At 46.9% G+C, this 27,525-nt stretch overlaps 1 protein-coding gene across 1 annotated transcript in view; it reads left to right on the plus strand.

Annotated features, from left to right (window-relative positions):
* The window catches only part of TMEM131L (transmembrane 131 like), a 673,742-nt gene that overhangs the window by 636,746 nt on the left and 9,471 nt on the right, over window positions 1-27,525 (plus strand). Inside the window, exon 34 of the mRNA XM_078676947.1 lies at window positions 6,076-6,266. Coding sequence (XP_078533073.1) covers window positions 6,076-6,266 — 191 coding nt within the window. The remainder of the gene's footprint in view (window positions 1-6,075; window positions 6,267-27,525) is intronic.

A 27,525-nucleotide genomic window follows, 5' to 3' on the forward strand; every position in this document is an offset into this window, starting at 1 on the left:
AAAATACTCACGCTGGCTCCGGTCCTATCTGCCCTCGACCCTGGAGACTGGATGGTGGCGTTGGACTTCCCGTCCTGCCAACCCACAGACGCTACCTACAGTTCACTGTAAGCCACGAGCATTTTCAGTTCACCTTGCTTCCCTTCGGCCTTACCAGTGCCCCTTGGGTGTTCACAAAAGTGATGGTGGTGCACAGATCTGGGGTTCCAGTCTTCCTCTATCTCGACGACTGGCTGTTGAAGGTGGGCTTGCCCCAGGCGGTCCCACCTCCAGACTATGGCGGATCTCCTGCACTCGATGGAGTTCACTATAAACGTGCTGAAGTCGCACCGGAATCCCTCTTAGACTCTCCCTTTTATCTGAGCTGTTCTGGGCACAGTGCAGTTTCAGGCCTATCCTCCCGAGCTGCGAGTCCGGGATATTCGGGCTATGATACCGATGTTTCTGCCTCTATCACAGATTTCGGTGAGAATGACCTTGAGAGTGCTGGGCCTCATGACCTACTGCTGGTGGATCCTGCCAGGTGGCATATGCGGGCTCTGCAGTGGGACCTGAAGTTACAGTAGGCCCAGCATCAGGGGAATCTTTCCGACTACGGACAGATCTCGGAGGGAACTGCACTACAACTGCTGTGGTGGTTAACGGACCAGGATTGGGTCAAAGGCAGATCTCTCTCTCTTCAACCAGAACTTGCGGTGGTGACCGATGCATCACTCCTGGGATAGGGCTGCCATTTGGGAGAGGCGGAGATCAGAGGAGTCTGGTCTCCGGCAAATTCCAGGCTCCACATCAACCTGTTGAAGCTTCCGGTGATCCGCCTGGTACTGCAGGCATTCCTTCCCTCCCTCAAGGGAACGGTAATGTAGTTAACAGACAACACCACTGCCATGTGGTACTGCCACAAACAAGGCGGGGTGGGGTCGTGGACCCTATGTCAAGAAACTCTTCGCCTTTGGACATGGCTGGAACATGAGGGCATGACCCTGGTGGTTCAACACCTGGCAGATTCTCTGACCGCCAGGGTGGACGAACTTAGCCTTCGGTGCCTGGGAGATCACGAATGGCGTCTTCACTCAGAGGTGGTGCAAGGTCTCTTTCAGCGGTGGGAAGACCCTTGGTTAGATCTGTTCGCCAGGAGGCTGTGCAATGGCAGCAGTTTTGCGCGCTGGAGTTTCCAAGGCGGCACTCCTTCAGCCGCGAGTGGAGTTAGGGCCTCCTATACTCCTTTCCGCCTGTACCATTTATGCCCTGTGTACTGAAAATCAAGCATGTACTGAAAATCAAGCGCGACCAGGTCCAAATCATTGTTGGGGCCCCGGACTGGGCACGAAGAGTCTGGTACCCCGAGCTCCTGAGCATGGCAGACTGCCCCTTCGGAAGGAACTTCTGTCGCAGCAGCAGGGGACGGTCCTCTACCCGAACCTGTCCAGCCCCCACCTCACTGCATGGAGATTGAGCGGCTACCGTTGACAGCCTTAGACCTTCCACCCAAAGTCTGTAACGTCATCTTGGCAGCTAGGTGTCCCTCTACGAAAACAGTATAGGCCTGTTGATAGAATACGTTTGTGGCATGGTGCACAGAAAAGGCTGTGGTTTCCCTCTCTGCCCCTCTTTCTGAGGATTTTTTGTTCATTCTTTCTTTGGCTCAGCAAGGCTCTGCTCTGGGCACTCTAAAAGGCACTCTTGCTGCTATTTCTGCTTTCCTTCAGCTACAAGATCAGCCCTCTTTATTCACGTCCCCTATTGTAAACAGATTATTTAAGGGCATTATTCATCTCTTTCCTCTGTCTCCTTTCATAATGCTGCTGTGGGACTTGAATCTTGTTTTAACTTATTTTGTGTGTGCTCCCTTCGAGCCTCTTCATAACTGTCCTCTCAGGCTCCTTAACCCTGAAAACTGTTTTTCTTGTTGCCATCACCTCTGCTCGCAGGATGAGTGAGCTTCAGGCGCTTTCTTCTCAGTGCATCCGGACAAAGTGGTGCTTAGGACAAGACCCTTGTTCCTTCCTAAAGTGGTTACACCTTTTCACATAGGACAAACGATCACTTTGCCCACCTTTTTCCCGCCTCAGCACCCTTCCAAGGAGGAGGAGAGACTCCACCGTCTGGACCCTAAACGTGCGCTGTCCTTCTATCTTAACTGCTCCAAAGATTTCCGGGTGTATGATCAACTCCTCGTTGGCTATGTGGGTGCCAATAAAGGTCGGGCTGTACAAAAAGCGTACCACCTCACGAAGGGTTGTTCTTTTTATTAAAATCTGTTAAGCTTTAGCGAAAAAGGAACCTCCAGTGGGGCTGCATGCTCATTCCACTAGGGCTACAGCAGCAACTACAGCATTGGCACGTGTAGTCCCATTTCTTGACATCTGTCATGCAGCAGCGTGAGCATCTATGCACACATTCACCAGACGTGACTGCCTGGACAGCCAAGTCAGGAGGGACTTTGCCCGTTCTGTCCTCCAGGACTTTCTAGTGTGAACATGGTTCGCAGAACCTCCTCTGGGGATGGTATGGCTGGGGTATCTTTTCTAAGGTAATTAATCTATTTATTTCAGTTGAGCAAGTTACTTATCTTCGGTAACGATATATCTGTAAGACATTGGTTAGTTATATATTCCTTACCGCCCCACCCACCATCCCCACTCTGCAAACTGACTTCTAGGGATAGGGACTGCCTTACAGGGCACTAGATGTGGTGCACTAGTGGTCAGTGTCTTTCATGGCTCTGTGATTCTGGTGTGGAAAGCAGTGTCAGAACTGACGTCAGCGAGCAGGGGCGGCATCTAAGTAGGCACCGCGACGTCATCCTGGCAGCCACGACGACGGACGCGGAGTCGACCAATGCCACCTACCGACGTGCAGGGGTACTGCTGAGGAAAAAATTCTCCCGATCCAGTCTGATGCCTGTCTGTAATTCTAAGGAAAGGAATCTATAGCTAACCTATATGTCTTACAGATACATCGTTACCCAAGGTAAGTAAATTGTTCTTTTTGAGTTTGCTGGAGTGAAAAGAGCTACGCCAGTGCTGAAATCTACCGTCTCTCAGTGGATTGTACTCTGCATCAAAATCTGCTACACACTAGCTAAGAAGCTCTTGCAGACTTATCCTCCCAGAGCAAAGGCCACTGCTACTGCGTTATCACACGGAGTGCCAGTCCTGGATATCTGTCAGGGTGCAAAGTTCACAGAACATTACTGCCTGAACAATCCGGTTCATCGAGATGGGTATTTGTCTCCTTCAGTCCTCCAGGACCTTTTTGTTTAAGTCGTCGCGCAAACCCACCTGCGGTGAGGTATTGCTTTGGTATCTATTCCAAGGTTAGAAATCTGTGGTAAGAGGCATTCATCAGAAAAAAAAGTAACCTACCTTTGGTAATGCTTTTTCTGGTAGAGACTCCTATTAAACACAGATTCTACACCGATCGTCCCTTCTTTCCTGTTTTGTGAACTCTGCTCTTCAGTAAATGATCCCATTAGACAGTGCCCACTGGCTCAACATTGTTTTTTATGTGGCACTACATTTTTGACGCCGTAATAGTCACAAAAGAAACTGATGTCAGCAGGCTGGGTTTCGCCCATATATGGTATATATGGCACACGCACGTTACTTCCGGCATGGCGCAGCCAGCACCACCTATCGGCGCACAGATGGTACTGCTCAAAATTTCCGGATCCAGCCTGATGCCTGGAGAATATTCTAAGGTGAGAAATCTGCACATAGATAATCTGTACCAGAAAAAACGTTACCAAAGGTAAGTAACTTGTTCTTAACTTGTGATTCGGGGATCCCTGCTAGGGTCCGCAACTCCTATTCAGGGTGTCTGCAACTGCTTCAAAAATTAAATTATATTTACAGGGTTATAACGTGTATATAAATAAAGAAGCAAAATCAAATATTAAACATTTTAAAACGTTTTGTAAATGTGAAGAAATTTGAAATAGGTTAAAAATTAAGTTCGAGGCTTTAAATTGACTTGTGGGAGCAGTGCGCCAAACAATTTAGTATGAACAATGGGAGGCAACAATTAAAGTTGATGTTCCTAATAAAGATGTTTCAGACTTCAACTGAAAATACCAGTCCCCCCGACTGACCAGATGAACAATATGTTAATAGTTTTCCTGGTGACATTTTGACGTTTGTACCATTGGTACACAGCTCTGATGCTTGTAAACACTTCCCCTGTGAAGTACATCACTTGCAGCCATTCCATCTTTCTCAGCTGATAAATACAATACTAAGTGGCTAAAAAATGTACCGGATGTCATAACAGAGGTAAAGAGTAGCAGAAGGGAACGAGGTCCAGCAGCAAAACACTGCTCTTCTGCCATCACCCAATTCTTTGGAGTTCACACTAAACCTATGGCTCTTGTATTGACAGTTAAATCTGACTTTTTTGTTTAAGTTCCTTTGTAAAAGCGGACCTCAGTTGATCTCTTATTCAGTAATTGACCCCATTGATGAGTGTTTTTTTCTGTAATACATTTTTTGCAGACAGCGGCTGAGTATTAGAAAATAAAACTTAGATCTGAATATAAAATAATTTACAATTACACATACAATGCAACCTTAACACATAGCCTATTGCGATTTGTTTTGTATGTGCTACTTTGGCCGTAGTTTGTAGCCATGTACTTAACATAATACCTACACCATTGAATCGTTTGTGACTTTTTATATTGCGATTTCTCTAGATGCAAGCTAGACTTAAGCCTAGAACTCCTTAGAGTGTTGGCTCCTCTGCAGCAGTAAGCTGCTTTCCAAGAAGTATGCCTTGAGGGTCAAGGTCTGTTGGCTGTATAGCAAATCATTCTACCCAAGGGTAAGGGATCTGAACAACACGATCATGTTTTCTGGCACTAGGTCCTGCCGAATCTGCTAAATTCGATACCAGAGGGGTTTTCAGAAAGCTGAGCATGAGCTACAACCATTATAAGAGAAATAAACCTATTTTTCTAATGGATTGATATGGTTTTTACATGTTGATACAATTGATAGTCATGTAAGAGTTCCATGTAGTGCCAGAGTTGTCAATGATCTACAGTGTTCCACATAATAGTAAAAAAATAAATGTAGCCACAATGCTAGACACAGTTTGCACCTTTCACCTCTAGTAATGGCGACTCCTTTTATGCACAGCAGATGCAAATGAACTCATATAATTATATAAGGTAAGCAGCTGATGTTAGAGAGTGAAGAGGTGTGTGTTTGTTGCAGCCCACTCATATGCAGCTCCATTGCACTCTAGTCCAGTGCAGAAATCCTTGGGACCCCAGGCAAAGTGATATTTTGACGTTTCCCTTTTATGATAATTGTTGGTGGAGTCACAGGCCACTGTCTGTAACTGTATTTAAGGTATATCATTGGTGGTTACCCTCTGTGGTTAAAACCATGGTTTATACACCTGTGCTCTTGACAATAATTCCTGCACCACTGGTGTGAAGTGACACCCACCTTGATCGCTCAGATCCACCAATGGACCCATGAACAATTTGAACTTGCCATGAACAAATAAGGCATTTACGTCATTGATTTCCAGTTGTGAATCATCCTACAAAGAAAATTGATTTTCCATGCTTTGTTTTGCGTCTATATTGGGGGCAGGGGGAGTTATGGTTGACACAGGGGGATTTATTGTTAACTCCTGTAATCTACCAATGAAGAATTTTACAGAGCCTTTGCCCATTGTTGGGTGGGATGATTCAGAGTTACTAAAAAATTCTTAGTCTCAGAACATATAGTAGCAATTTAAAACACACACCACACAATCTCTCAATAACTTTGAAGCAAATCAATATTGGTATTTTGTACCTGCAGTCACTTATGTATTTATACATATGAGAAATGTTTTTATCTACCCATTGCTTTATTTCTGCCTTACAGGTAATTCACCTATACAAAATATAATTAAAATACTTCTTTGGAAAAGTGTAGTACATGATAATTTGAATCTATGTAAGCGTATGCCTTTTGACCAGGAATCCCATGCAGAATAATTGGTCGTCTAGCAAAAGTTTTAAATTGAAATAATATCTAGTAATATACAAATTCAATACCTTTTACTTTGATTTCTCAGAAAACATGAACTACCCACACCATAGTTTTCCATGTTCTGAAGTCCATAGCACAGCATTTATTGATCCTGGTTGCCAATCGAGTTGGAGTATGGGCGTACAAGCACCACCCCCTCCGCCTCCTCCACCTCCACCACCTCCTCCACCAAGTATGCCCGTCTCCTGGGAACCAGCCAACTATATCAGCTCTTCAGTAAGTGCACATTTAATGTGTTTAATCCTGCGTACTTCTAAAAAGTGAACTTTGTATAGTCTACATTTTAGTTGCTCTTGCACACTTTTTATTTTACTTTTCTGGCCCTAATATGCATGTGTGAATTATGACACGAGTTGAATGCTGTTACTGTTTTCAACCACTTCCAAAGTTAGTTTTTAATTATTTTACCTCACATTGCTATTTGCAACTGTTTATTTTACTTGTGGACAATTGCTTTCTTGTGATCAATCATTGTATCGAGGAAAGCTCTGCTCGAAAAATATGTTACCATTAGGCAGTCATGCATAGATTTGGATTACAAAACTATAACGTGCCTGAAGGAAAGGCTTTCTATACAGATGCACATTGTTTCTACCAGTTCACCATTAAGAAAAATAACATAATAAATTAGTATGTGAAAGATGTAAAGTCCATTACTAAGTCAATGTGCCAACAACATAGGAAGCAATCCTGCCTACCAGTGCATTCCCAAGTCCCTTCTTAAGATAAATGGTATGCAGTGAACGGCACAAACACCTTTCTGGCAAACCCAAAAATGACCCAGAAGTTACTTTGAAAACGTTTAGTTCCTGGCTGTCCTTGTGTGTCACATTTGTTACTCTGATATTTCTAGTCTTACAGACTTAAAAAATGAGTAATAAGGTGGTTGTGGCCAAGGGTCCGCTTCATGTGATCTTTTTTTCACTCTGAGTAGGTTTCTTGATAAAACAAAAGACCAGAATCTGACTTGCATTTTTTCCTTTTTTACATTTTTTTTAGTTTCAGATTGAAGTCGGGCCCAATTCTTTCTCACTTTAAAAAGCCTCATACCTAAACAACGCTACTTAAGGTGTTAACTGTCTGACAAAGATTCATCAAAGTTATGCTTATTTGGTAACTGTCTCACTCCTCTAGGTTGAAGGACATTTGTTAATATCAACTTTTAATAGAGGGAAGATAGGTAGCACGGACATCTAATATTTCTTTCATTCTTTCAAATAACAATTTGTACAATTAAAGTACACTTTCAAAACTGTATGCTATTTGTACAGTATGAACATAGCTAAAAAGCAGTTAGCACTGGGCAGGATCAAAGGTAAGGATAATCTCAACAAGCGGTTGGAGGGGTACCTTGACTATGTATATACTTATGTACTGAACCTCAGTTCTCATGCATTTAATAGGGAGAATATGGCATGATGATATTTTGCAATACAATAATGTTTAATATAACTATCTTGCTGTGATGTGGCGCCATACACAAATTGCTTCCGCTTCTCCCTAGATTAGAATAGACCACTGTCCTTTAGCACTTATAATAGAACAGAGTTGTTCTCAAGAGTCACTGGGACTGAGATTCAATAAAAACAAGCTTCTGAAGTTAGTTTTCCACGACATTGATGTGCTGCTAAAACTCATATGCTTGTAGGTAATGTTGGACTTGTAGCCGCAACAACATTTGATGTGGAAGCTTGTTTGCAAATGTTTTCTGATGTTGCAGCTCTGATTGCTTTGTAGGTGATGTTTGCACACATTGAGAAATTCATGTTGAAGCTTGTAATTACCACCACCTTGTGAAGGCGCAGCTTCTGAGATTATGCACAGAATGTTTGCTAAGTCTAAGAAATAAATTGGGCACATAGCATAAACAAGACAGCACTGCTACATTGATGCCAAGTAAAACACATTTCACAGTGTTAGTTTGTGTTTAATGAAAAGCTTAGATTTGATGATGCTTCTAGCCCTCTATTTGCCAGTGTATGTTTATTTGTACATTGCTGTATTTTTCTCAGAACCTCTGTACAGTCTCAGGCTTTTTGGAGGTCCTTGGCTGTAAGTAGTTGTTGAGGGATATTCTCTGTGGGTACAGTACTGTTTCACTCTAGTTAGCCCCTATAGGAAATACACTATCTCCGTGTAGTGAGGGGGAGCGGCCCAGTAATTCTTCAGCAAGTGGAGGGAATTAAAAACTCCAAACTCCTATTTACACACTAAATAGTTTGCAATAGCATCAATCCCCAATCAGTTCTATACCTCAGAAATAAATAATAAGGATGGCTGATCTCCCAGGATAGTGAGTGCTGGTTTCATTCAATGTGTGGGAAGCTGAATGTCAAGCTATGAACCGACTTAGTGTTAACGCCCACGGTTACTCTTGAATGCTTATGATCCTGGGCATAAATACTCTCCTCTCTGGGACACTAAAGTCAGCAGGATTATGGTTGAGAGGTTATTCATGGAGATTTCTATTCAGCTGCTCTTTGTTGATGAGAAAGGGGAAGAGCTTGCACTTTGAGCAGGTGTGGCTGCACTGTGTATGGGTAGCTGTATCAGGTCTTAGTGGTTCATTGGTGATTTCCAAGCAAAGTATCTTAACCCTGTAGTTTGAAAACCTCCGCCTCACGGTGATAATGTGCATGAGCATCAACTTCAATTTTAGATGTTCTTTCCGCCATTGGGTTCGAACTTGTATGCCTGCTTTTCGGTTCGTGTTTGTAGGAAACTTGGTTTTTGTTGCAACACACACACACACGCGCAACACGCACAACACACACTCGCAACACACACTCGCAACACACACACGCAACACACACACGCAACACACACACACTCACTTTGCCCCCTTTTTAGCTGCTAGAGGCTGGTTTTCGACTCTGACAGTGCACTGGGGGGCCTGCTAGCCAGACCTCCGTGCCAGTGCTCTTTCATTAAAACCTTGTGATGTCTGATTGTTTTACAGTTGGCCAAGGACTTTAGAACCCCTGTCAGTAAGTCCCTAGTAAATGGTACCCATGGTACCTAGGGCATGGGTACTATAGAAGGTCTTTAAGGGCTACAGCATATCTTATGCCACCCTAAGGGACCCACACAGATTGCCATTGCAGGCTGTGTGACAGGGTGCAAACCATGAGTGAAAACATGAAATGGCACACCCATGTGTGCCATACCAAAGTCACTGCGTTTAATATATGTAATTCACCCCTACAGCAGGCCTTGGAGCCCTGAGGCAGCGTGCATTATATTGTATGTGAGGGCATACCTGCCTGATATGCCCCTATGATGTCTAGTTCTATTACTAGATACTGCAAGTGAACAGGGAAGCCATCTTAAGGTATATACTGGGCATTGGACAAAACTAGTTACCCAGCTACATAATAGCGTCACTGAAACCCATGGTGTTTGGTATCCAACACTGTGTCTTAATAAGTCTGTACTGATGCCAGTACTAGACATATTATGACATATACCTAGAGGGCACCTTAGAAGTGCCCCCTAAAACCTTACTAGTCTAGTAATGCGCTGGCTGACTGGACTCTTCCAGACTGCAACCACGTACAGGTTTCTGACCCCCTTGCAGGTGGGAGCCCACACTCGGGAGAACAATGCCTGCTGTGGCAGGAGGTGTTATCACCCCTCCTCCAGCAGGAAGCTGGTGAATTAGCATGTCAAGGCCGGAGGCTGCTTCAAAGGCCTCTGCCACATTTAAATATGCAAGCCTAGCTTCTCCCAGACCTAGAGGATGCCACCCCCTGCACTGAGGCCCATTTGGCACCATTACAGGCAGGTATTTAGATAGTAAGGAGGCCTGTTGCACTTCCAGGCGGGACACGCCTCTAGGGTGGGTAGCCTGAAGTAAACACGAAAGAAAGGATTTCACCATCTTGTGTTTGTGGTGAAATTATGAACTCTGGGGCAGGGTGATTCCCACTCGCCACAGGAAGTGGTCATCTAGGTGATGTAGTGACCCCGAGGGTAAAGCAACCCATTGACTACTACCCTTCACTCCACTTAACACTCCTAAATTGAGTATTTAGGTGGCCCCTGGACACCAGGAAATCAGATTTGTCTGCTTGAAAAAAATAAAGACAAAGAAGAGCCCAGGACACGAGAACTAGGGATTTCACCACCACTTGGCTCAAAACCCTGGCTTTCTGCTTGACCTCGACAATTACACAGACCGGGCGGAGTGACCCATAACTTGATCTTGCCAGGAACATCTCCTTTGAAGCAGAGGAGCTGTTCCCCTGCACCTGTGCGCACTGTTTGCAAAATTCAGTACTGTGTCCTGTTGACCATAGGGCCCACCGAAGGAGCAACAAGCCCTAAGACGATTGCTTGGAGCTCAGGAGCTCAGCCCCACCAATTCACAGAAGTCTTGAGATGCTGACCCCTCCCGGAATCTCCCTGCACCTATACTGGGTGTACCGGACCCCTTGCAGCAACCAAGGCTTGTTGGTGGGCCAGTCCAGACTCCAACAGCACAAAGGGGAAAGTCAGGATCCACAAGGTAAGCATCAAGAGTCCCCCTGCTGCCCTGTGTTCCCCTCTTGATCAGATCGCAGATACAGAGAGTGATCCTCTGACTGCCACAGCACGACACCAAAAGGTACCTCTGCACCTGAGCCTCACTGCCCAAGTCCAAGTGAATATTCTGTGCCAGTGGATGAGCTGAGCCCTCCTTTGGGCTGAAATGCACCTCTGCACCCATATGCCCCAAAGTCGACCGAAGTGGCCTGTGGGAGCTGCCTTGGACCTTGCCCCATACTTACCTTAAGTCCAGAAGAGCAGTTCTGTAAGTCATTGACAAGCAACCATTTGCAGTATGTTTTCTACCATGGGATAACATTACTGCTTCAAAGCTACAAATACAGGTGTATTTTATTTTACTTAAAAAAGTGATAACTCGAAAATTACTTACCTGATTACAATGATGTTGGTGTCTAAATTCGTATAAAAATCATTTTTATTTTTTATAAATCGGTTTCTGATTTCTGTATCGAGTGTGTCTTGCTAACTAGTTCTGTGTGTGCAATAAATGCTTAACACTATCTGCTCCCCTGCACTACCACAAAAGAGTATTTGGGATTATTATTATTATTATAGCTCCTGTAAAACAGTAGAGGTTGCCTGGACTCTGCACAGTGTACTTCATTTTGGTACACTATATAGAGAGACAGCTTCCTACAGTGCTACACTCTCACCCTCGTGACTATTTTTTTGATCATGCTTACACATTTCTGCATATCGAGGTATTGCTCATTGAGTCAACGCTCTTTGACCGCAGCCCATAGAAGGCTTCGCCCTTCGTGTCCTTCTCCCGCTATCTCCATCGGGTACTCCAGGGAATGCCCTGCCGGTCATGGACCAGACGCCTTTCCATTACTGCCATCACTGCCACGCAAAATCTCTTCAGACCGACTTACATCAGGTCTGTAATCTGTGTTTTTCACCGTAGCACAGAGAAGAGGATTCTGAAGCCTGTCGCTCCTTCCGCTCCCAAATAACACTCAAGACCATCAAGTACGTCGGTTCAAAATGCATCGGAGAAGCATCATGGACACTCTCTACATCTTCAGACATGAAGAGATCGAAGAAGATGAAGAGGAACACCCTGACCTACCGGTTGCGGGGGGGAGGTGTTCTCCGTTGAAGGTAGTTCCGGCTCCGACCTAGAGGTCGACATGGAGATGGACGTTACACTAGCTCAACTGTCCGGGAGTACGCTACCCTCTGTTCCCAACACCATGTCAAACACTCAAAGAAACACACAGCCCCTAGTGATCAGGAGGCCCACCAGTGCCTTCTGGCCATGGTCGGCACTGAATGACTGGTTTGAACAGGCTCCCTCTGGCGCAGCACCAAAACACCTGCCGAAGATAAGGCCTTCAACATCCAGCACCTTGGTGCCCATTAGACTGTTGGTGCCGAGCTGGTCAGCCACATCTACTGCTTCGACACTGAGCGGAACTTCGCCAAAACAGAAACAGGGCTCGGTTCTGAGAGACTCGAACTGGGCTTCAAAACCAAACACCGGCAAGCCAGTGGAGCCCATCGTCCATAAACTACAGGAGAAGCTGGATCCTTGGCAATAACAGATTCACATCCAGCCTCACAGGGTATATCCTTGCAAAGCCCACAGTGCCAGTTCCTCCACCATCAAAAGACAGCTGTCTTTCACGTAAGCTCCGATACTGTTCAAACAAAGGAAGAAATCGGACAAAGCCACTAGCCCTTTGGCTCTTCTACCACCCTCACCACCTCCACACCTTCCACCACCCTCAGTCTCACCTTCTCAAACACAGTCTGTTGTAGATTTTCTAGACATATCACCTCCAGGATATACTATAGGTTGGCACGGTGCAAGAGACAACACCTTTGGGACACCACAAACACAATGACCTCTGGAATGCCTATGATACTGACCCTCCAGGGGACACAGACCCAGATTTATATCCCACCTGTCTCTCCCCTCCTGACAATTCAACAGTGTACCAAGAAGTAAGAGCTGCTTTTCATGAGGTACAGCTCCACAAGAAACCCCTAGAAGAGGATTTTCTTTTTGAGACTCTTTCACCTACCCATACGGCCACTAAATATTTACCCATACTTAAAGGTATGTTACACCACACTGAGGATATTTTTAAAGACCCTGTGAGTTATAACACCCAGGTTAGATGAAAAATATAAGGCCTCTCCATCTGGTCCCATTTACATTCGGGGACAAGTACCTCCAGACTCACTAGTCCTTTCTGCTGCTCGTAGGCATGCTAATTCACAAGCTAGTGGAGATGCCCTGCTGCCTGACAGGAGAGCTAGCACATTGTTGTGGCAAGTGAGAGGGCTGCAGCACAATCTGCCAATTATTGATGTATTGCCAACTCAATAGACTTGCTTGCTTGCTATGACCGTACTCACTGTGATGAAAGGGAGGACCTGCTCTAATATCTCCCAGAGAAGCACAGAAAAAGAGGACAATAACTTCTCAGAAGGCAATCTAGTATGAAACATCTCCATATGTTGTACCCTAGACTCTGCTGATACTCCAGCTATATGCATAAATACCAGCATCTTGCTGTGCCTCCACGCATGGCTTCACATTTCTGGTTTTAAACCAGAGGTTCAGCAAAGTCTCTCAAAGTACCCTTTGATAAAGAACATTTTCTCCACCCCAAAGTTGACCATATCCTAGAAAAGATTAAAAAAAGACACCAAGTCGGCAAAATCAATCAGGGCCCTTCAAACGCCTACTCTTCATGGTCCTTTTAGCTGCACCAGCTATCATGGAGGTTCCAAAGCTACCTCTTCTGATATCGACCACTCCTACCAACATAGGGTGAGAACTGCTCTCCAAAAGGTTAGTACAGAGGCTCCTACATGGACCACATGCCAAAGGTAGAGACAAGGATGCTCCCCCCCCCCCCCACGGTGGCACAGCCACCATTAAAGAATGGCTTCCCTCACTTTCCTTGATCTGTCGGGGGTCGATGCAGGAATTTCTACCCACATGGCAATCATTAGCATCAGATCAGAAAGTATTGTATGTTTTCCCACATGGTTATCGTCTGGAGCTTATCACCAAACCTTCCAACATTCTATCACTGGAACATCAAATGTTGCTCAAAGAAAGTTCAGCCTCTTCTATTGAAAGGAGCTCTATATCCCATCCCTCCATGTCATCGGGTTTCAGAAGTATACCTCCTATACTTCCTCATCCCCAAAAAGGATGGATCTATGCAGCCAATTTTATATCTCCGGTTCTTAAACCACTACATGCTGTCCGAGCATTTCCATATGGTCCCTCTCTAAGACGGGTTCCCACTTCTCCAAAAAGGTAACTTTCTAGTAGCACTTGATCTAAAGGATGCCTTTTTCCACATTCCATTACATCCATAACATCGCAAATACCCAAGATCTGCGATAGCAAACAAACATTATCAATTCAAGGTTCTTCAATTCGGGCTGACTACTGCAACTCTGCTATTAACAAAATGCCTAGCAGTGGTAGCAGCACTTCTACACAGAAAAAACATCCATGTATTCCCATATCTGGAAGACTGACTTATCAAAGCTAGTACTCATCATCTATGCCAGCAGCATAATCAAGCTACCATAGATCTGCTTCATCGCTTAGAATTCACAATCGGCATAGCCAAATCTCACCTTCAACCTTTACAGGTTCAACCATATCTAGGAGCTATTCTCAAAAAATCACCAGCTTACAGTGAGAACAGTCATGTGGCTTCTTGCATTGCCTTACTACAGCATGCGTGACTGCACATGTCAGTTACAGAAATATCTAGTGCAACAGTGGTCTCAAGCACAGGGTCAGTTGGAAGATCTCGTGTTGATAGACAGCTGCACCGATTGCTTTTTGCAGTGGTGGAATACCAGCAACCTCTTAAAAGGGTGAACATTCCTCAACCCTGTTCCCCACATCACTCTGCCAAAGGATGCATCACTTAGAGGCTGGGGTGCACACTTGCAAGAACTCACAGTACAGGGTCTTGGGGAACACCAGAATCTCCTCATCAACAACCTAGAGCTTCAAGCTTTTCACCTAGCATTGAAAGCTTTCCTACCTCACCTGGTTGGCAATGTTGTCCTAGTCCAGACGGACAATATGACAGGCATTCAATATTTTCAAAACCAGTGGAGGGGGTTATAGAGGGGGGGGGGCAGTCTCTATAGTTATCACGCATATCACAGACCATTTTGCACTGGGCTCTATATCACAACATTTATCTGTTAGCTGAACATCTTCCGGGAACAGACAACTTTCATGACCTCCGCAGCAGGATGCGTCAACAAGCCAACAAATGGGAACTCCAGTCCCTAGTCCTCCTCCCTTACTTTCACAAGTGGGGAATTCCTCAAACCACAGACCGCCAAATGCCCAGACTTTGCCTCCAGGTTTCCATGCCCACTATCCAAAGGCAATGCTCACTGCATGAATTGGTCAGACATATTTGCCTATGCTTTCCCTCCTCTCCCTCTCCTTCCGTTTCTGGTTCGGAAACTCTGGCAAATATCCCTCTTACCAGCCGCGGCCCGTGCAAATAAGAGCGCTGGAGCCCGGTGGGGGGAAGATACGAGGTAAAATGTATTTATTTTACCTTCCCTTATCATCCCTTGAACTCCCATCCCCCACCCTGCCACCCTACCCCACTGCAGTTACCTGCATGGGCCCCAGCTGCCTCTTACTCCTACTAGAGACTTCCACATGGACTCCACAGCCCTGGTTCACAACACTATTAGACCTCTCAGTATTTCACCACAAGAAGCTTCCCATCAAGCTGGACCATCTCACTTTGAACCATGAAGAAGTCAGGCACCCAGATCCAAGGGGAATCTGGCGATCTGGCTCCTGATGTCATAGCATTCGGGTACCTCGATCTCCCACTTGAATGTGTCACCATTCTCAAAGAAGCTTTTAAGTTAGGCCTACTACTAGACCATGCTACATGACTAAATGGAAAAGATTTGTTTGTTATTGTCATACTAAACAAATGAATCTATTCAATGCCAAATTACAACTGGTTTGTTACCTGTTGCATTTACAGCTCTCTGGGCTCGCATTCACGAGGTTTCAGCTTGCTATCTGCAGAAGAGACAACAACTGTCTTTATTCAAAGTACCAGTCAAAGTCTTCATGTAAGGACTTAAGAGAGTGATTCCATCCCAGGTTCTACCTGCACCTTCCTGGAATCGTGACATTATTCTCACAAGACTACTGGGTCCTCCATTCTCAACCCCTACATAATTGCCCCCTTCAATTTCTCTCTTGGGAGGTGACATTTTTAATTGCCATTACCTCATTTTGACGTGTTAGTGAGCTCCAGGCATTAACCTTCGAAGAACCTTTCTTCCAACTTCACAGATATAGGGTGGTCCTTCGCACAAACCCAGATTCCTTCTAAAAGTTGTCTTACACTTTCACCTCAATCAGTCGATCGAATTGCAAGTGTTTTTTTCCTCAACCAGACTCAGTTGCAGAAAGGGCTCTCTATTCACTAGATGTTAAAAGAACCCTTATGTACCACATTAACTGAACTAAAACTTTTCGAAAGACTGAACAACTATTTGTTGCTTTTTGCATCCTCAGAAAGGAAAGCCTATATCCAAATCAGGCATTGTCTGGTGGACAGTTAAGTGCATTCAAACATGTTATCTATAGTTATCACGGAATCCACGGACCCTCGCGGCGAGCTTCCCTCTCGATTTCCCAAGCTTGGACCTCGAGGATCGCCTGCCGCCAGCCTGGGGGGCTCCGCTGACTCGACTTGCTCCACCCTTGCGGAGCCCGACGCCCATCAGCTGGCCGGCAAGAACTTAGAGACCGGAGGCCAGCGCTCACCCGACGAATCCTGCTTGGGCCCGACGCAACACTGCGGGAGTCACCACAACCTCCGTCCCCCCCTCCCTGTTGGCCCGAGGTCCCGAGGACGTCTCCGCACCGCTGGAAGGCTCCAACTGCTCCAATCTGCGTGGAAGAAGGTAAGGGTGGCCCCCTGCCCCCCCCCCCGTTCCCGTTACAGCAAGACTGGCCCGCCCGACCTTCCACCTCTCCGAGTTTTCTGTGGTCGAAACCAGGGAAAGGGTTTGAGGTGCCACTTTCTTGGTTACTTGGCATGATCTAACTACGCCCGGTCCTTGCCCGACCCCTCTCCGATCTCCGTTCCTCATCCTGCTCCTTCCCTTGCTGCACCTCTGCCTGCCTCAGAGTACTCTCCTCCCGCCATCATCGCGGCTGCCACCGAGGCCCCGGGGAGCTGACTGTCTGCGTCTCCAGCCGATCACCGTGACGACCACTTCTCGGGCAGCCAGCAGGCGGATCTGGTGCGAGGCGCAATCACACCAACATTGTGCGCTTCGATTATAATCTAATATCAGGCTAAGAGAAAGAATGGGAATAACATTATCACTCGTATCAGCCATGAGAAAGTAGGGTAAAACACTTACTCTAATTCACTGGTGTTGCTGTTAAACCCAACCTGATACAAAATGGCAGCTCCTAAACAGCGCCCATAGAAAGAGGACTGCGCTTTTAAGACAAGCAAGGAGGCAAACCGCTTCAACAGAAAGAAGGCCGCACAAACCCAGACTGTATTCAACAGAAAGAGGACTGCAAATCACTTCCTACTTCAACAGAAAGAGAACTACTCTTTCTTCTATCTTTGTGGCGGCCATCTTGCAGTGGCACTAACCCAACCTGCAGAATCAGAAATAGGATAGGCAAAATCACTAATCACTATCCACTGTAACAGGAAAAGGACGGCTCTTTTCCTTTCCTCAATCAGAAAGTGGACTACTCACTCACTTTTAAACCTTTGGGGCAGCTATTAACGCATAACAACCTAGTCAGCCCGTTATCCCCCTCCAAGCACCACTCTCCTACTGATGATGGCCACAATGTCGGCTGCTCACTGATCCAGGTCTCTACGAGCGTGCCCATCCCAAGCCATCATGGTTGGCCCTGGTCTAACTGCCCACAGGTCAAACGCTTACACACTGGTCTATCCCAAAAACCGCCACAAAAGCCTTAAAACACCTCACTCTGAAAAACCATCCCGAGACTCTGATCACGGACCTTCGTTTCTGTGCGGACATAGGCACCATCACCAATGACCTGGTTTTTTACTCCAGAAGAATCCCCGCTTGGCGCAACACCCTCTCACTATTCCTTAATGTTCACTCATCCAGGATCATTCCCTATGGCACTGAGCTCACAATAGTGCCATCAACAACTTTTCGAGCTGACCTCACCAAAGCGGCATTGTACTGATCCAAGCCTCAACTAAAAACCTTGACAAATTCTCAGAGCTTTTTACCACTCTCCGAAACCATGTGCACGACACTGGGACGCCGACCAACACCCGGCCTGACCGTACTCCAACCCCCTTGCCCAATATAGAACACCCTAATCTCATCACTATGCCTACAAACCGCCCTAACGCTATGGACCAGAGACTCCACATGAGTCCACCCCCCCACGCTTCCCACTCGGAATCCACGGCTCCCATCACAGCACACCTTAACCCTCCTTTGGTCCCCTCCTTCCTTGCTCCCTTTTCGATCTCCAAGACCACTACGTCACCAGCGACCTGGGCTATGGCAGGTCAAACCAGCCCCACTAGCACTCAAGCCACCCCTTCTATGACTCCACCCTAGCCATCAAGCCCCGCCCCCCTCAGTGACTCCTGCCACCTCTTCCACGACTTCTAGTACAGTCCACCCGTACCCTCCAAAACCCCCCTTCGCAAACATCCACTCCTTGCACTCCAGAGCTTCCAAAATAATTCAGAACCTCCATTCCTCCATTCCTCCATCCTCGATCTTACAAACCTCCTCCACCTCGCCGAACTCTTCTTTGCAAACCTCCTGCCTCAGTCGCCTCCTTTCCAATCCCAGAGCTCCCCAAACGCCCACTACCAACAACCTCAAGGCATCTTCACACTAGCTGCCTATCTGAGGAGGAAACCTTTGACCTCGCCCTCTCCTACAACCTCTCCCTCACCACAACAAATCCACTAGATCTCACTGTAAAGGAAATCGAGGATTTTCTTCTGGACCATAATACAGCCCCTACTTCTCCTTGTCTACCTGACGTGAGTGCCGCACACCCCATCCGCACGGTAGCTATCGACCCACACAGATCAGCCCCCCCAGTAATAGAAGGGTGCTCAGAAGCAACCTTGCTCCTGTGCCCCTGTCCGTCCCGACCCCCGCCACCACTCCTCTCCCTGCTCGGACGGGTCTCTTAATCAACTGCCGTTCTGCAGTGAAGCATACGGCCGATGTCGCTGCACTCACTCTGAACAACAACAGCGACATAGCCATTCTAACAGAATCATGGCTGAATGACGCTTCATTCCCATGCCTCGACCTCTTAATCCCCCCCAACTTCAACATAGCCAGGCTCGACAGACCACATAACAAAAAAGGAGGCGGAATTGCCTGCATCCATCGCTCTAACCTCCTTGTCACTGAGCTTTTAACGGATACCACTGATTCCTGCGAATATCTAGCCCTCTCAGTCTACAGTAGCACCATCCGCTTATGTAACCTACACATCTTTTACCACCCCCCAGGCACTAACAAACCTTTCACTGACTACCTCATGGAAGTTATTACGGCTAAGAACTCCCCAAACACCAAGGACATTTTCCTCGGCGACTTCAACATGCACTGGAATGACCCTAAGGATCTCCATGTCAACGCCATTAAAGACCTCTTGGCCGATCTAGCCCTGACCCAAGCTTGCCCTCTCCCAACCCACTCGAAAGGAGCCACTCTAGACTGGATCATCTCTAAGGAGACCACCGTCAAGCTCACATCGATTGACCCCTGTGACTGGTCTGACCACCATGCCATCGCCTTTCTGCTACCTAGCACCCGCAAGACAAGGACGCCACAACAGGTACTCCCAAAACGCCGGGTCGGAGACACCAAAAACCTAGACATCAACAAACTTGAGATCTGCTGCAAAACCGACCTACTCCCCCCCCCCCCCCCCCCCCCCCCCCATCACCTCGGTCAGTGACCTCAATGATCACTACTCTGCTACAATGTCAAGCATCCTGGATGACCTAGCCCCTCTTAAACTAAAAAGAACTCAAGTCAGAGATAGAAACCCATGGTTCACTGGTTCCCTCAACGACGAGAGAAGATCCCTCCGGCAATATGAAAGAATCTGGAGACAGCACCCCTCGGCAGATCACCTAAAACTTCTTCGCCAGGCAAGAAATACCTACAACAAGAACATAGTCAACTCAAAAAAAGAATTCTTCAGAGAACTAGGAAATGCCCAGAACAGACATGGCAAACTCTTTGAGATGGTCAAACTCCAATCTAACAAACTGTCCAAAACAGCGAAAGAAAACCCCAAGTCTCTCATCTCCGCTGAGGATTTCTCCTCATTTTTCGCAAACATAATCTTTCTAGACGCTCCTGACCTAAAACTCGCAGTCCAATCATTAGTCATCTCTCGACTGGAATATGGTTGCTCCACCCTCTCTGGCTTACCCAAGATCTCGCTGGCACCCTTAAAAGCCTGCCTCAATGCAGCCGCCAGACTACTTACAGGCTCAAAAAAATTGGATCACATCACTCCTCACTTGAAAGCGTTAAACTGGCTCCCCTTCGAGGCTAAGATTCACCTCAAGCTGGCATGCATCACGCACAAAGCCCTACACTCTAACTCCCCTGCGTATCTTGCACAGAAGCTTGTGTTATCCGAAGGAAACAGAAACTCACGATCGGCCAAGGCCCTCCTACTCCGGCCTGCACGCTTTAGGAAAACAAAAACCTACAATCGGGCTTTCACCGGGACTGCACCAAGAATATGGAACTCCCTCCCTCCCGACATCAGAAAAATCCCCTCCTTAGCACGCTTCAAAAAAGAGGCCAAGTCCTTCCTCATGGGTAAATTCCTTGACTAAACTCGTTCCCACAGCCACCTGAGAGACTATTGCCTTATCCTGCGACCGTGTAATTACTCTCGTGATTAGTGTTATATTTTTGTCCTGCTGTACAGCTTATCCTATCCCTCAATGTACAGTACTTGTATGATATCCCGCCTACCTACGACCCCTTGACTCTGTATGCTCTCCGATGTACTAATCTCCTGTGTTTTTTGTTATGACCTGCCGTGACCTTGTATTACTTCTATGAATCTGTAAAGCGCTCTGATACCCTCACGGGTCATGTTCGCGCTCTATAAAACCTTAAAATAAATAAAAAACATTCACCCCCTAGGACACAGTCTACTCGAAAGACAGGGGCTTCTATGGCTTTCCTAGGCAACATCCCACTAGCTGACCTATGCAAAGCTAATGTAGGTCAGGCAGCGCTACTTACACTCGTTCATACAACTGCAACACCCACAGGTTAGCCACTGCTTTTCAGGGGCATTGCTTTACAGTCTATGCTGGAAACATTGTTTACATCACATGCAATACATCGCATGCCATTACAACGCAAGTTGTTACAACGACTTGCTGTAGGGGGCAGAAGGTGTTGGATTTAAAGTCCAACACCTTCCCTACTGTTGCACAGACTGGAGTTGGAATAGTAAATTATACTATTCCAACAACCAGTGTCCCCTACAGCAAGTCGTTGTAACGACTTGCGTGGAATGGCAACGGATGTAACAATGCGGTCGTTGTAACGACCGTGTTGTAATGGCATGCGATGTATCGCATGCGTTGTCGCATGCGTTGTAACATTGCCTATTCGTCTATGCAAAGCATGTGCATCTACAGTCAGACATGCCTTGAACGGATTATGTTACTTACCCTGTTAAGTAGACTGTCCTTTAAACAAAATTCGATGCCCATTCTAAAAGTGCATGGCGCAAGTCATTCTAAAGCTATCACGCCGGCACTTGAAGTATTTAAGGCAAAGGTCCAATCAGCGGCACTTTATGGTGCTGAGGTTTGGGGGCATTGCTGTAAAAACAATTTTGAACGGGAAGAAAATCACTTCATACGTAGGTTGCTAAATCCCCTAGTTCCAGTGTTCCTGGATATTGATCTCAAAAGGACAGATTACCAAGCAATTTTAAGGCCATTGTTGTATTGGGTAAGGCTTTGGACAACCCCGGAGCTGTGTAACTATAAAAGTGGATTGATAGAAGTTATTCAGATTGATGAGTATAAGAAAATCGCATGGTTAAAACATATCTCCTTTTGGTGTGCCAGGTTAGGGTTGTCCCATTATTGGAATGAACCTCAGAATATGACACCCCCGTGCAAAAAACTCCTAAAGTCCACTTTCTGGTCTTATGTCAATGGTGAGCTACTTCATAGTTCATCCATTGGCATATTGACCGAGAAATTCCTGAATGTAAAGGATAATGCTGCATTTGAACCATTTATGGACGAGATAGGACCACCACTAGCAAAAACGCTATACTTGCAATTTAGATATGGGGTGCTCCAGACGAATGCAAATACCTGTGGGTGGGGGGGTAAAAATGATAGTGGCCTTTGTATCCTCTGCTCTCTAAAGGCAAAAGAAGATGACGTCCACCTAATGTTCTTTTGTCCGGTCTATAAGTCACCTAGAGACCGTTGGATTAGACCCCTCTGTAAGAATATGGGTGTTAGATCCTATAAAGAGGCAGAGTGTATAATTAAGTCCAATACCTCACAACTGGTTTGTATAAGCAGGTTTTTATTCAACGTGTACCTAATTAGAAAACAGCTTGGCCACAAGCTGTAACGTAATAATGGGGTCCGTAGTCTTCTTCACCCTGCATAAGTTACCATAGAATGCACTGATTTTATCTTTTAAATGTGGTTTTTAAAGGTTTTAAATTCTGGCTTTTAAATCATGAAAAATAATTCTTTATTTAAATTATCAAGTGAGATCTTGATTTTAATGTGGTATTTGTAAAATTACTGATATTGATTAATTGTTCGTTTGCCCCATTTTATTCATTGTAACTTGAACATGTGACTATTTGCTGGTATAGGGTACTGCATATATTTGTAAATGTTTTTCTTTTTGTACTTCCTGCTTTTATGGCTATATTAGCGGAAATAAAGTTGAAACAAACAAACTTACCCTGTAAGCATTTGTTCGTGGCATGTAGTGCTGTAGATTCTCATGCACCCACCCTCCTCCCCGGGCACATGTGGCCGCTGCAGTTTCCTTTACCTTTTGTAATCTGCATGCATATCTTTTCTCACTTATTTTACACTCCATTCTCACCCGCATGTGGAAAAACAATCCTTAACAATGGAGTATTATCACCAAGAGGGGGAGTCACTCAAACTCATGCATCTAAAGACTTCAAAGAAAAACAACTTCTACACATGTGGACACCAAATTCGATGGCAGGAGTTTGCAAAGTGTGTGTATCTACATCACTAATGCCACAAATAGATGCTTACAGGTTAAGTAACATCCATTCAGCAGGTAGTGTTAGTGTGGTGTTACTGGCTGTGTGACAATCAGTGTTAGATGTATATTCTGTGTAACAAATGTGTCTTTGTCTTTAGTAAGTAGGGCTATCTGATAGAGATATTCAGCCACAGATTCCTTACCTTAGAACAGAGGTCTTCAAACTGGGGGACAGGCGATAAGTGATCCGAGTGGGGGAGCCAGGCTCTGGCCAAGAGAGGCATTAAGCTTTGTTTTAAGTGATAAAAAATGAACAGCGAAAAGCCACTTTGTAATGGGCCATCACCAACATATTTTGTCATTTATAACCCTACTGGGAGCATGTGCAAAAGGGGTAACAGAACTTAACTTCGATGTTGAAATATGTTTGAACATTTAAACATTGCTAATTTAACAGAATAATTGTGAAAATTGAGGCGGGGGGCCTGATGTTTTTTCTTTTTAACACTTGGGGGGTCGGCATTCAGTTTGAAGACCACTGCCTTAGACTTATCCCCAGGCGTCAGACTGGATCCCGAACTTTTGAGCAGTACCCCTGAGTGCCAGTAGGTGGAGTTGTCCGCGCCTGAAGTGACATACACGATACGTGTATAGGCACCACCTCAGTGCCCTGATGTCAGTTCTTTCCTTTTTGCGCCAGATAGTGCAGGTCCTTGAAGAAATACCCCTCAGTCACTCTTTGATTTGCTTTTTTCAATGTTTAGTTGAATACTTTTTTAGAAAGATCATGTTCGAGGCATGTGGGCTGCTAAATTCATATCTATTGCATAGATCGCCGCCTAGTGTTGGGTCCGGATGATTGCACATTGTTGTCCTGGAAGAGTCTTCGAAGTATCAAGAGATAGGTGGCTCCTCCCCTGGACTACAGTGCGCATGGGCATCGACTCCATCCCCAGATTGTTTTTTTCCGCCATTGGGTTCGGATGTGATTTCGACGTCTCCTGTTCGGAATCGATAAAACAACTTTTGAAGGCCACAAGGCTTTCTTTACTTCGTCGGTATTGTTCGCGTTCGGTCTCGTGTGTACTCCAACTCTTCGAGTCGGATAACTGTGGAGTCGGGTGACTCTTCGGTCATCGAGGCCCTGTCGACGCAGCAAGACCCAGACGACGATACGATGGAACGAAGCCCGTTCAAGTACTGTCCCGTGTGCGGTTCGAAATACCCACACATCGACGTGCATCCTGTATGCAACAAGTGCCTGTCGCCGGACCACAACGAGGCCAACTGTATGGCCTGTTCCAAATTCAGGTCGAAGAAGACGCTCAAGATTCGGCGCGTGGCGTGCCTCGAGGCCCAGCGATCGGCACCAGCGCCGGTCGACATCTTTACAGACCCCGAAGCAGACGAGCAAGAGCTTCACCTGCAGATTTCACCTTCATCGGCGGAGGTCGAGGCCGACTACGGGGAACCCATCGAGGGCCTGGACCTGTACGAAACCGTCGAGGAGGTAGGGGACGACGAGGAAGTTTATGGGGACGCGGAAGATAGCGCAGAGGAAGAGCTATGCCCCGTGCGTACGATTACTAAGGCTCAGGTCACGGGATCGCCACTCGGCCTTACCCACGACCCTACTCCTCGATCCTCGGCCCCGCCTCCTGGCCCGGCTACGGACACGACTACGGAGCCTCCATCACACAAATCGAAACCGAAACCTTCGGAATCGAAAACTACAAAGATGGCCGACACACCATCGAAACTGAAGACGTCTGGGACTGCGTCAGCGCCGTCGTGTTCGGAGGCCTCGAAGCCAAAGAAGGCTGTTGATCAGGCTAAGGTGCCGAAAGGGGCCAAGGAGACCAGCTCGAAGAAGGTCGTCGAGCCAGGGTCGTCTAAGGTGGTCGAGCCGAAGTCGAAAAAGACTGTCGAGACTCCTTCAGCAGCGACTGCCGCACCAACAGGCACGCGGACAGTCGAAACGGCGTCAGCAAAGGGCACCGAGCCGAAGTCTGGAGCCCCTACGCCGAAGGTCAAATCCGCTGCTCCAAAGTCAGCGACGTCAACGACTAAGGCCGGGACGGGAGACCGGAGCACGGCTGTCGAAGGTGCATCCGCGCCTCCGCCGCACAAAGACATATCGTCGACGCATGGCTCTTCCCCTGTGGGGGGGCAGAGGTCGTCGGTCGGCTCGGCGAAGCCATCCGCTTCGTTTACTAAGCAAGTCACGGACTCCCTGAAACGAATAAAGGACAAGGCGTCAGAGCAGAAAACACACTCGGTGCCGAGGCAGAGTGTACCACTGGACAAGACTTTGATGCCGATACTCTACCCTCTACCGCCAAAGGTGGCGCCGAAGGCTTTTGCCCCTCGTACGGTGACCGAGGAATCAGTGGCTCAGCTCACGGGAGGTTTTGGTCGACCACCCTTGCCTACCGAACATTCAGAGCAGTTTATCGACACCGGCACGGGTAGATTAACCCTCTACAAAAGGAAAATTACAGCACAGCCTGTAGAATCCTATGTCATACCTCTAAAAAAGAAAAGGCCTGCACCAGACACGCGGACCTTGTTGAACCCATCCCTCAAAGGCCTGAGAGGAGTCCTACACCTTCACCCACTGGATCCAATGGGGATGAGGGTGACCAAGATGAGCAGTATAACTTCCCTGAAAATACTGACCCTGATGAGCAGCAAGAATCATGGATACAATCTGGTGATCAGGGGGACCAACAGCTGGTCAGTGACCCACATCTGTATGGTGTTAAAACTTCTCCCACTGAAGACTCTGCGGCATTTAATGCCTTAATTGAAAGGGCAGCTTCAAACCACAAAGTAGAGATGCATGCCGACCCAGTGGAAGTTGACTTTTTATTTGATACTTTTTCGGCATCAGAAAAAACGGTGAAGACACTTCCCATGCTTAAGGGGGTTCTCAAGCATGCCACAGACATTTTCAATGAACCCACCAGAGCCAGAGTGGTGAACCCACGTATTGAAAAGAAATACAGGCCGGCGCCTGGTGACCCTACTTATATTCGGGGACAGTTGCCTCTAGACTCTTTGGTGGTCTCCAATGCCCGCAAGAGGGCAAATTCACAGACAACGGGTGAAGCTCCTCCCCCGGACAAAGAGTCTAAAGTGCTGGAGGCAGGGGGCAAAAGGGTGGCTGGGCAGGCAGCCAACATATGGCGCATTTCTAACACTCAAGCCCTGTTAGCCAGGTATGATAGGGCGCACTATGACACCTTAGAGCAGCTCTTACAACACCTTCCAGACCAGTTTAAAGAAGGAGCTGAGATGCTGATACAAGAGGGCAAGCTCATTTTGAACGCTGCGATTAAATGTGCGCTAGATGTCGCTGATACAGCAGCAAGAGCAATAAACACTAGTGTTATGTTAAGGCGTCAGGCATGGCTCCGCATCTCAGGGTTCAAGACTGAGATACAAACGACTATCCTCAACCAGCCTGTCAATCCAGACAGACTGTTTGGCCCAGAGGTTGATACCACCCTCGAAAAGATAAAAAAAGATACTGAAACGGCTAAGTCCATGGGGGCGCTTCAGTCTCAGCAATACAGAGGGCACACTTTTCGTCGCTCAGGTGCACGGGGTGTTGCCAGAGGACACTTGGCACAGCAGTCGCATTTCAACAAGGGAGGCGCCCAGGCCTCGTACCCAAAACAGAATAGAGGTGGTTACAGAGGAAACAGCGCAAAGGGCAGAGGCAGAGGCAACAATAATTCCCGTTCCTCTGCTGCCAACAAACAGTGACTCCCTGTCACTGCCCCCCGACCATCCAACACCTGTCGGGGGGAGACTCCAGCAGTTCCTGCCAGTCTGGAAATCCATCACCACAGACAGGTGGGTCAGGAAACTTATCCAATACGGCTACTGTTTGGAGCTAACATCCACTCCACCCAACATACCCCCAAGACACCGTCCTATGTCAGCAGAGCACTTGCACTTATTGCAGCAAGAAGTCCTGGTGATGCTGCAAAAAGGCGCTATAGAGCTCGTGCCGGTGGAGGAAGAAGGCACAGGGGTTTATTCCCTGTACTTCTTAATCCCAAAAAAGGACGGCTCGCTCAGGCCCATTCTAGACCTACTCCCCCTCAACCTCTGCATACTCTCAGAACATTTTCACATGTTAACACTACAGCAGGTTCTACCATTGTTAAACCAGGGGGACTTCCTCGCAACTTTGGACCTCAAGGATGCTTATTTTCACATACCCACTCCACCCGTCCCACAGAAAGTACCTCAGGTTCACCATACAAAACAGGCATTACCAGTTCAAGGTCCTGCCCTTCGGGGTGACCACTGCCCCCAGGGTGTTCACGAAGTGTCTGGCGACCGTGGCGGCGCACCTCAGGAGACAACACATACATGTCTATCCTTACCTAGACGACTGGCTCGTTCAAGCAAAGTCGGAACAGCAGTGCGCCGCGGACATGTCCCACACAATTCACCTCCTTCACAGTCTGGGGTTTTCGTTAAACTATCCAAAGTCGCACCTCCAGCCAGCCCATGTGCGGCAGTATGTAAATGTAAATGTAAATGTAGTACACTTGTAAAGCGCACAGCTGCCCCAGCAACGGGGCGTCCCGGCGCTGTATAACTCTGGGGAACC

This window comes from Lissotriton helveticus, chromosome 2_1, assembly GCF_964261635.1.
Source record: "Lissotriton helveticus chromosome 2_1, aLisHel1.1, whole genome shotgun sequence".
Classification (NCBI taxonomy): Eukaryota; Metazoa; Chordata; class Amphibia; order Caudata; family Salamandridae; genus Lissotriton; species Lissotriton helveticus.